This window comes from Fomitopsis serialis (assembly GCF_022376445.1).
Source record: "Fomitopsis serialis strain Sig1Antser10 chromosome Unknown B0H18scaffold_135, whole genome shotgun sequence".
NCBI classification, from domain to species: Eukaryota; Fungi; Basidiomycota; class Agaricomycetes; order Polyporales; family Fomitopsidaceae; genus Fomitopsis; species Fomitopsis serialis.
Window position 1 is genome coordinate 65,955 of NW_025955095.1, and position 11,432 is coordinate 77,386.

An 11,432-nucleotide genomic window follows, 5' to 3' on the forward strand; every position below is an offset into this window, starting at 1 on the left:
TACTATGTATTGTGATATTGTACCATTGAAATGGTATTGAGACTCAATGATAATTGGAAGCCCTCACGCCCGCGGCTTCGCCGCCCGGGCGTCTCGGGCTTCCACGAGTCTGAGCTACACGGCGAACTCACTTAAGTACTGTAATACATAAGTACTACTATATCGGGTCACGATCTCGTCCACCTTAGCATTCGACAAGCCCTCCTCACTCTGTATGGGCCATAATGACCTTAATTATTGTGAGAAGGTATGTTAAGAGACCTCAGAAATACGAGAAAAATATGAGAAAAAATATACAATCATTGAGTCGAGCTCAGTAGCTAAAGTTCTGGTCGAGAGTAGGGTGAGCCACACTGCTTACCAGAAATAGGTATCATTGCAAAGGGTGATTTTTCCTGCACACAGATCTCAGTGTATTGGCCTCAAATTTTGTACAGGCATTACAAGGATGCATTAAGACATGCTACAATTTATTTCATAGCTATAGAAGGGGTGATTGTTGAATGAGGCTCGAGTGACCGACTACCTAGACTGTCCGAGATCGTGACCCGATATACTGTAGAATTTAATTCAATCCGGCGCGGGTTGTGACGTGTGACGGCCGCGCCGCCTGAAGACGGCGCGGCGCGGGCGATGGTGACGTGTGACGCATGCGCGCAGACGGTGCGGCGGCGCGTCAATGCGCTCAAAACATCACCAAAATGCCAGACTCCTTCCTCAGCCTCACCACACGTGAACCGCTCGGCCCGGGACTTCCGAACAAGGGCTCACGACTTGTGGTGAGGACTGGCACAAATGTACCTTATGTCAGCAAAGAAGCATCAGGCCGCTCGTGTGCCGGGTCCAGAGCGGCGTGTGCCAAGTGATGGCTCTGCCGAATTGAGCAAGCTTCGCGCGCCCCCGTCCCGACGCGACGCGCCCTACCATGTCTCGCTAACGGTGTCGACGTCGCGTACGCAGTCCTGGCGGATACTACCGGGATATTTTTATCTTGTTTTTATCTTGTCCTGCACCCATCTGTGCATGGTCGCACCCAACCGCCACAGTAATAACACGTCTCGGGGCACTTCATAGTCGATCTATTTAATTTGGTGTAGTCCTACAAGTCACTGGAGGTCATATAAAACACGGAAAAGGAGAAAGTGTTGAAGTTGTGGCGTAGCGGTTTAGCGTGGCCAGCCATTTTGGCGGTGCCCAGGTTCGAATCTTTTCCATGCCAATTGCTTTTTCATCGCTAACTGCCCACCGCCCACTGTCCGATGCCTTCCACTTCTGAAGTGCCACATCGCTCTTGCACCCCGTCTCGATGCACACGATGTTCGCGCTGTGTCACCTTCTGTAGAAGTACACGATAATAAATCTACCTGCTTGCGACGGCCGTGTAAAAAGAAATTGACGGAGAAGACTCGAACCCGCGCACCGTAAAAGAACCATTCACGCTAAACCACTATGCCACAACCTCAATATTTTGTACCTCTCCGTGTTTTATATGAGCTCCAATAACTTGTAAGACTACAAGAAATAGAAAAGATCTTCCTTGAAGTGCCCGAGACGTGTAATGGGCCCGGGCGCGGTGGTTGGGTGCGACCATGCACAGATGGGTGCAGGACAAGATAAAAACAAGATAAAAATATCCCGGTAGTATCCGCCAGGACTGCGTACGCGACGTCGACACCGTTAGCGAGACATGGTAGGGCGCGTCGCGTCGGGACGGGGGCGCGCGAAGCTTGCTCAATTCGGCAGAGCCATCACTTGGCACACGCCGCTCTGGACCCGGCACACGAGCGGCCTGATGCTTCTTTGCTGACATAAGGTACATTTGTGCCAGTCCTCACCACAAGTCGTGAGCCCTTGTTCGGAAGTCCCGGGCCGAGCGGTTCACGTGTGGTGAGGCTGAGGAAGGAGTCTGCCAAAATGCGTGCTGGAGACCGCCGCCGGAGGCGGCGAAGAATATATGCATTTGTCACGACCGGCGGGGCCCTCCGTGACCTGTGACAAGGGCCGTTTTCCGGTGCGGCGAGGGGCCTTGTGACGTGTGACCGCCGGATTGAATTAAATTCTACAGTAGTACAGTGCATGCGAGGGCTCCCAACATAATAGAGGCCCTCTTGCCTTCGGGAGGAGTTATTTGGTGGTCAAAGATCCAGACGTCCAGACGCAGCCAGATGCGCGGTCGGATCCAACTGCCTCGAGCTGCCTCGTAAGACACTCGAGCATTGCTGCGATACCGCTTATGGGAATTATAAGTCACGTTTTTCTCACGGAGGGAGCGGCATCGCCGGCTGCGAGCGACTTATGGTCGACAAAGCCCCCTCCGGTCGGAGTCGGGGACTAGGCACGCATTAAAGCCGTGTAGAAGCTTGTAAGTTAAGTACAAAGCTCCATTGTTCATCCAATCGAAATGATCATACAAATGTCCTCCGTGAACCTCTGCACTCCTCGTCTGACGAATCCGCTGTCTGTTACTTTGGGTAAATGTGCCTGAAAGGTCATGCATGTGGTAAGCTGGGTTGACATCCCCTTTTACAGGCTGTCTGGATACTGGATACTATTGCCCTAGCGAGGCATGATATTCTCGATGAAGCGCAACCTGGAGGGACTGACCATCTGAGCGGCGTGCACCCTGCTCGCCGCGAGCCTCCTCGGAAAACTGACCTACTTGCGATGGGCCGAGCGCATCCCATCCGGCGTAGAACCCGGTATCGCACGCAAAGGTACGCCTTGCCTGCCCCATCGCCGCGTAGATCCGCCTGACAGCACCCCCAGAACTCACGTCCGCGCTATGGGACGTCGAGCGAAAGCCCGTGCACTTCCAGTTCGACCACTACCAGCGGTACGGGCTGGACGCGGAGCTCCAGTGGGCTGCACTCGTGCCCCATGACGGCCTCGTCTACGTCGCAGACCCAGACGGGCACGAACCGCAGCCGTACATGCTCTCGATGTTCCACCAGCTGCGCTGCCTCGACGTCCTCCGCGCGTAGTACCGCGTGCCGCTCGAGGAGCGCGACATGGAGCGTGCGCGGCACTGCATGAACTATATCCACCAGATGGTGCTGTGTCGCGGGGACATGCACCTCGAGACGTTCCTTGCGGACTTTTGGAGCCCCGAGAACGTCGACCGGAGGGGGACGTATCGGTGTCGCGACTTCCGTGCGGTGTATGATGCGGTGGAAAGGAATCAGCAGGACCATAGGCAATGGTTGGATGGGAGGAACACGACCACATAGCTTGTATGAGGCATCGCTTCCTTTCAGTTCAAAATGAGGTGTACGATGGGGTCATAAGTATGTGTTGTTTGAGTGGCCGAGTACGCAGCACGGCATCTCGATGGAACTCGGTAGGCTCTAGCAGGATGTACCGGCCGTGCAGCGGCTGTAGACGAGCCAATGCTGCCCCGTCCTACCAGTCAACAGGTCTGACAAGCCAGTGCGGTGTCAATTCGGGCTTTTTGAAACACGGTTTACTCCGGGAAGGCCTGTCGTACCACCGATAACTGCGCCGAGATCCATAGCGGGAACTCGGCTGAGCCAGCGGCGCGCCAGTCTGGCAAACCGACTTCTGGCGAGCGATGCTGTCATGGTAAAGGGAAGCACGCATGCCGGAAGCCCTCCTTCCTTCACTAAAGTAGCACGGAAGACTGAAGTGCGGACTAGTGTGGGCGCATCGGGGTAACGTCGAGTCTGACAGGCGTCGGGCGCTGCGAAGCTGAAAGTCATGCTGCGAGGTTATCGGCAACACATGACTGCGCCGAAATGGTTGTGTGCCGCAGTGCGGCCGGAGGGAAATTGGAATAAGAAGCGTAAGCCTCGACGCGCGTGGACTCGTACGAACAGACGCACCCGCTGAGTTCGACATCGTACACTGCCGTCACCATGCAGGCCCGCACCTCCCTCTTTGCGCTTGCTGTCCTCCTCCTCGTCGCGATGTCGCACGCCGCGGCCGTGGTCACCCCGGAGAAGCGAGTCGCAGGTTCGTCATTCTTATCGTATAGTTCTTGTCGTGTTTGCTGACTCGAGCTGATTGATAGACCCCATGAACATGGATGAAGACGGTACGCCTATATGACAGCGCTGGCTGCCCGTACGGATGTGCTGATATAATGGCATTGTCCCAGACCTCGTACGCGTCCGCGCGATGATCTGAGAGGCTGCGACCTTGGTAATGGTAGACCTCCGAGAGGAGGAGGACGCAGGCTAATAACTCTTCACATTCAGCAGGTTGGCGGAAACAGGACCAAGACAATCGGACTTACGCAACAAGTCGCAGTCCAATGACTTCCCCGTCGTATGTCCAGAAGTATGGGCAGTTTGCTTTCGGATATACGTAGTCCGTAATCCGTACTAGTAGATGACATCATCAGAGAATGCCAACCGTTGCAATCCAGAGTTTAGCTGAACAAGGCGGAGAGATCGTTGTGAGTATCGATATCTTTGGTTCGATTGCACCGAAATGATGAGGGGCTGGACAAGTGTCCGACACGCAAGCTGCTCAGTATACTGGCCGATGATAAAGGATCTACCCGACAGGTATGATGCGGTGTACGTCAAGTATGCTTTCGTAGGCGCAAACTTAAGTGCACATCTTGCTACCGAGTACTTGTCCCCTTAATGAAGTTCGTGGCCCTCTCGCGACCCGCGCACACCGGCCACCATGGCCAAACGGGCCCTACGCATGGTTCCGTCGCGCGAGTTGCAACCTCGTCATTTGCTTCAGGACCTCGGTGCCATCCTCCGAGCCTTCCCCGTCAAAGACAACGAACCGCGAAGAGCGCCCAAGGTCAAGGTGAGGGAATAGCGAGTCGAGAAAGCGAGCAACGATATTGATGTCGGACGTGAGCGAGATGCAGAGAGGCTCGTCGACGTGCAGCTCTCGAAGCGCACACTTTGTCGCCTCCGGATCCGGCGCATTGTCCGTGTCGGAGTAACTTGAAGTCTGCTGTTGGAAGGCCTGGGAGAGTAGGTCGAGGCCCGTCACGTCGTCTAGAGACCACAGTCGCAGACACTCGAGCTCAGGACATGTATGCGCGATGTCACGCAGATGGTCGATGGTAAGAACAAGAGCTGGCAAGTCGATCGATCGTACCGTGGGCCATGCCGCTACCAAGCCAGGGACACTGGTATATGTGGATGCATCGGGGTTGACCTCCTGGATCTCGACGTCCCGGAGACGTTGAAGCGCGAGCAGCGGACAAGCCACCGGGTGAAAAGGCGTACCAGCTGACGTCCCGCCGATGAATAGAGGTTGAGAGAAGCTAGGGTCGATCACACTAAGCCTCAGTAGAGACTCAGCATTCCGGCGACCGAGCACGTCGAAGGTCGCGTGGAGCGCGACCGCCACTGCCGCTGCATTGGGATCATCGTCGTCAGAACATCTAAAACACATCTCCATGTCCTCCAGTCCGGGCGCAGCTATCGCGTGAGCGAGCACCGCCATCCCCGTCGTGCTCCCTTTGAGCAGGAGACGCCTCAGGTTTTCAAAGGGACGAATGGGCGGAACGTCCACCTCGTTGTCCGCCTCAAAGTCGTGCGTACCGCCGCGTTCGACCATATCGATCTCGAGCGCAGTGAGGCCATGGATGGTGGAGATTGCAGCTAGGGCGGCCCGGGTGAGGGCACGACGAGATTCGAAGATGCAGAGGGTCCGGATTGTCTGACTAACGAAACAGCCGCTAGGTACCGACCGCCATAACGGGTACCAGAAGGCTTCGTGCGCCAATTTTCGGAGGTAGAGCTCTTCGAGGTTGGGGAGAGCCTGCAGCACAGCAGGAAGCATTTGCTTGAAAGCATGTCGCCGCATGCGGTACGCGTATTCGTACGTCTGACCACCGTTCTCCCTCATATCCTCGTCTTCGGGAAGGCACAGGACACGAATTGACGGGGAAGTCATCGATATTATTTCGGGTGTGGCATGCTCCCATATGAGTTCGCGCAGATTTGGGAAGAGCGGCCGGCCATGTGCGTGCTGCTGAAGGAAAAGGAAGATGGAAGGTTCTATTGTATCCTCTGTTCCGTAGCGGAGGACGTGAATGAAAGGCGCATAGTGCTTGAATCGAGCCCATTCCTCCGGAGAAATGGGGCCTGGGACGTATTTCTGGTACACCCATCAGTGAAGAGTCTTAAGATCGTATAGCATTGCAGTCTGCTGGCACATCACTCACATAGTTGAATTCGTAGCTACACGGATCAATGCCTACAGCCATGTCCTCGTTGACCTCGTCATCTGATTCATGTCCTCCCATAGATTCTTCTTCATTCGTAGGCCACTTGACGGAGCCGAGACTGAAGCTCCGTAAGACAGCCTCGCATATGGTGCTCAGCTCCAGCCGTCTCCAAAGAACCCTCACAGCCGACGTGTGGAACGCACGACACACCCGTGCACACCTTGCCAGAGCAGTTCTCGCAGGGCGATTCCGTTCGTCATTGACGTAGAGATAGTAATTTGTTTGTGGTGCAAGTTGGCCGCATATCTCGTCCACTAGCTCGAGCGGAATCTTGCAGGTATAAAGAGACATCCGGCGCTGGAACGGTGTATGCGCATGCCCTTGTACGCCTGGCAGGCAAAGGCTGCGCTAGCAGGACACTGGCACTGAGCAGTGCGCTGAGTCTGTTCCAGACTCCTTCCTCAGCCTCACCACACGTGAACCGCTCGGCCCGGGACTTCCGAACAAGGGCTCACGACTTGTGGTGAGGACTGGCACAAATGTACCTTATGTCAGCAAAGAAGCATCAGGCCGCTCGTGTGCCGGGTCCAGAGCGGCGTGTGCCAAGTGATGGCTCTGCCGAATTGAGCAAGCTTCGCGCGCCCCCGTCCCGACGCGACGCGCCCTACCATGTCTCGCTAACGGTGTCGACGTCGCGTACGCAGTCCTGGCGGATACTACCGGGATATTTTTATCTTGTTTTTATCTTGTCCTGCACCCATCTGTGCATGGTCGCACCCAACCACCGCGCCCGGGCCCATTACACGTCTCGGGCACTTCAAGGAAGATCTTTTCTATTTCTTGTAGTCTTACAAGTTATTGGAGCTCATATAAAACACGGAGAGGTACAAAATATTGAGGTTGTGGCATAGTGGTTTAGCGTGAATGGTTCTTTTACGGTGCGCGGGTTCGAGTCTTCTCCGTCAATTTCTTTTTACACGGCCGTCGCAAGCAGGTAGATTTATTATCGTGTACTTCTACAGAAGGTGACACAGCGCGAACATCGTGTGCATCGAGACGGGGTGCAAGAGCGATGTGGCACTTCAGAAGTGGAAGGCATCGGACAGTGGGCGGTGGGCAGTTAGCGATGAAAAAGCAATTGGCATGGAAAAGATTCGAACCTGGGCACCGCCAAAATGGCTGGCCACGCTAAACCGCTACGCCACAACTTCAACACTTTCTCCTTTTCCGTGTTTTATATGACCTCCAGTGACTTGTAGGACTACACCAAATTAAATAGATCGACTATGAAGTGCCCCGAGACGTGTTATTACTGTGGCGGTTGGGTGCGACCATGCACAGATGGGTGCAGGACAAGATAAAAACAAGATAAAAATATCCCGGTAGTATCCGCCAGGACTGCGTACGCGACGTCGACACCGTTAGCGAGACATGGTAGGGCGCGTCGCGTCGGGACGGGGGCGCGCGAAGCTTGCTCAATTCGGCAGAGCCATCACTTGGCACACGCCGCTCTGGACCCGGCACACGAGCGGCCTGATGCTTCTTTGCTGACATAAGGTACATTTGTGCCAGTCCTCACCACAAGTCGTGAGCCCTTGTTCGGAAGTCCCGGGCCGAGCGGTTCACGTGTGGTGAGGCTGAGGAAGGAGTCTGAGTCTGTTCAAGCTGAGGTCGCGGATATTGAAGAGTAATTGTGAGTGACAAGGAGAACAAGATGAAGGCCAACAATACGAGGACGAGGGATGAGACAACGTCGTAGTAGCGCCGTGAACATCACGGTCACTTGATTCGCGTCGCGCGGTCGGGACGCGGCATGGCGTTTGCTGTCAGGCCCGGGCCGTACATACCATTGACTTACTTACATGTCAACGTTTCAATGGTTGAACGTTGACGTTGAACGTTCAGAACGGTGAACCTTCCTCAGCACGGAAGGTATGTAACACGTCCTAGTATCCTTTTACCTTGAGTACTTGAGTGTCCGTCCTGTCAAGGCGAGCAGGCGACCGTCGTAAGGCGAATATGGGGTGATAAGTACCGGATACTATCGGGTTTTCGATGCACATAACGCAGCCAGAATCCTGACGGTCTGATACGACCATGCATGTCACTGCATGTACGGCTGGATAGGTAAAATTCGATTTTCCGACCGACGACGACTCTAGCGCATACGTCATCGCTTCGTGAAGTCCTGCATCACCCAATCGTAGCGTCCACGATAAGTACTGAACTGAGACACTGTCATATGTCACACTACATAGAGTGGGTATCCCACGTATATATCATATTACATGTTCTGGGATCGGGAAGGCTCGGAAGCCTGAGCAGGCGCAGGCGCGGGGGCGTCTTTGCGCGTGCGGTTTGGAGGTGCATACTCACTAATAGTCACCCAGTAGGTAAGCCACAGATACTTACGACGGGGGTAGGACAGTCGTATAACATACTAGGTTTGTCACCGTGCCATGGTACGCTCGTAGCGTCTCTGGCTACATGTAAGTGAACCGACGTCCAGACCCCCGATTTTGCATTCTCATCACATCCTTGCGCAGGGTCGTCCTCCTAACTAGCATTCGAGATCGTCTGCAGCGCTCCTCCTGCGCACGGCATCTGGGCCTGAGCGCTGAGACCCCCTGAACCTGCCCTGGGCCCGCGATTCCCGGCAGACGCGTCAACCTGTGCACGAGCTGTCGACCACCGTGTATGTATCAGCCCCCTCCGTATCGCCGCCAGACCCTCGTAGGCCCAGAAGTGCACCGGTCTTGGTTACTCGTAGGCTGGTAGGCCTGAGCTGGACATCGAAGCGGAGTGTCGCGCAACGCATCCAGCGACTCAGGCGATGTGTACCTTGCTTATCGGATGCCGTGCGTGCCGGTGCGTCCAGTGTCCACTCTGCGTCCACTGGTAGGGGAGGGAAGCACGCCGGACAGTAGCGCGCGGTCGGCTTCAGGACGTACTTAAATTGAGCGTGCGCGTCCGTCCGTCCCTGGGCAATTGGCCCCCAGTCAGTTGTTCCCAGCCCATAGTGTGCAATCTAGCAAAGTGCGTACCTCGTCCCGAGCAACTCGTCGTACACATTCAAGTTGATTCTGATCGTCGTCATCGTTCGACTGCGACGACAGCCCACCGTGCCACTTGTCGCAACGCAGTAACGGTGAAGCTCAGGCTGGAACTCCTCCTCCTCACGTGCGCATCTCGCCCACTCGCACAGATTTCACTGCGAGCTCACTGTCGTAGTCCGTGCCGTCTTTGACCCGATAATCACCGCCACCGATGGCGCCCATCAAAAAGCCCGTCATGAGCCGACCTCCAAGGCCCAGCAATAAAAAAAAGAAAAGCGCACCGACGAAAGAACCGGGCGGCACTGCGGAGAACGGTGCTGTCAATGGGAACAAAAACACCAGTAGCAGCTCGACGTCACACGGCCAGCAGGATGGGCGGCAGCAGCGCGAGAACCAAGACGACCCGTACACCGGTTTTCCACAGCTGAAAACTTAGCACTGTGGATGTCCGACTCGTACGGCGATTTGTTCCCAGTTCATACTATGCCTCTCCTCGCTCGTCTTCATGCTCCATGGCCTGTCCTATTGTTCGCTCGCACCCCGTCTCTCCTAGCCTGCTTCATACTCGCCTCTCCAGGTCTGCCTCATCCTCGCCTTTCTCTCTTCGCATCCCTTCTTATCTGTCGACTACCTTGCCACTCCCCGTTACGAGGTACATCCGCTGGGACGCGCTCGCACGAGCAGCTGCGGTCGGCGGGCATTTGGTGATGCGAGTCGTGCAGATGAATTTAGATAGAGCTTCCTGGAATGAGAATACGTGCTCGCAAGGCGCCGTGCGACTGCTGTGAGGGGCGGTAAAGGACGACGTCGTGCGAGGGAGGTACTGTTGGTCGGATTGCACAGCGAGTACACACCGGATCGCTACATATCTTGACACGCGCAGTCAAATACTCTCTTCCCTCTTCGTCGCGGTCCTTTCCTCTCATTCCTAGCTCTTTCGAAGAGAATTTGAATCGAACACTAGATAGCGAGGAGGAACCTAGACAAACAGGCGGTCGAGCACGCCCTTGGTCTTGGGGCACTCAGGCTGTGGAAGCCATCGAGTTCGGGGACAGATCGATCGCGTAGACGCCGAGCACGACGCGTCGAGCCCTGTCGAGCCCAAGTCGAGCCGGGGATTCAATATTCAATATTCAATATTCACCACTGCGTTGGACGCAGCCACGACGAGCAGCAAGACGCAAGACCGGATGGGTTTCGTGAGTAAGACACATTCCAGGACACTCAGCCTCCTCCTGGCTCAGCGCTCAAGGGCAACACCCAGTCTTCCCTGGGGGGCGGTAAGGCCAGCAGCAACCCCTTGCATTTGATGCGCCGCGCTAGGTGAGTATCTCTGTTTCTGCTCTATTGACAACGCTAATTTCTATGTTCAGACAGACTTTCTTTTGTCCGTTGTTTTATCTATCCCTGCCTTGCAACACCTATGTGTCACATGCTCCCAAGTCGTCGCTATGAGTTAGCTTCTGGGAAACATTGCGAACGCCTCACGTTCACCTCTCCCCCGTCGCACCACCCGTACGTCAAGTCGGACAGAGGCTCTGCCCAAGATCGCGCTACTGAGCTTCCCAGCTACAAAACCTGGCCAAGAGCAAACACGGCATCGTTCTGCATTTGACGGACACCCAAAGGCGTGTCTCTCACAACTTTCCAATAACGAGGCTAATCGACGCGTGCTATGTACCCCAAGCAATTGCCGGTCTTCGTTGCTCAATACGCCTCGCAAAAAACAGCGACCGTCTTCACTGCCAGCCATCGCGGACCATCCTCGCCATTGCACCACTGCCTGCGTCCGGACAACACAGGACGGCCGACGTCCCGTCCAACCGTTTACGCATTATCCTGCCCAACCATTTGATGCGTGTCCCATCCACAGGCATGCCCAGACGTTCAAAGCGTGGGCGGTGTCGACCTGACGGCAGCAAGACACTGCGCACGAGCAGAGATCGCGCGTTGTAGTTGAGCTAGGAGGTCAGGGATTGATAAATTGACTGAGTGGACACCAGGAGGTGAGTCTACGCGCATTGCATCCACAAGTGCCCAGCCTGACGATAGTATAGTGGACCTATGTGTCACACGTCGCCCTTCGACTGTACGTCATCTCTTCGGTTGCTTGCGACAACGCTACCCTCGTCAACGACAATCGTGCGAATTGATGTTTACGAGACATGTGTACGCAGTGCTCGACGGCACGTAAATTACACACTTTGAAAACATTC

The 11,432-nt window shown here is 55.2% G+C and overlaps 1 protein-coding gene across 1 annotated transcript; it reads right to left on the reverse strand.

The window, feature by feature from the left end:
* Positions 1-4,665: 4,665 nt before the first annotated feature.
* On the reverse strand, positions 4,666-6,511 carry B0H18DRAFT_1124863 (uncharacterized protein; the record flags this gene model as incomplete). Its single annotated transcript, XM_048034917.1, has 2 exons — positions 4,666-6,090; positions 6,158-6,511. 2 exons carry the CDS (start codon positions 6,509-6,511, stop codon positions 4,666-4,668), a joined length of 1,779 nt encoding a protein of 592 aa, XP_047887201.1.
* Between the last annotated feature and the right edge of the window lie 4,921 nt (positions 6,512-11,432).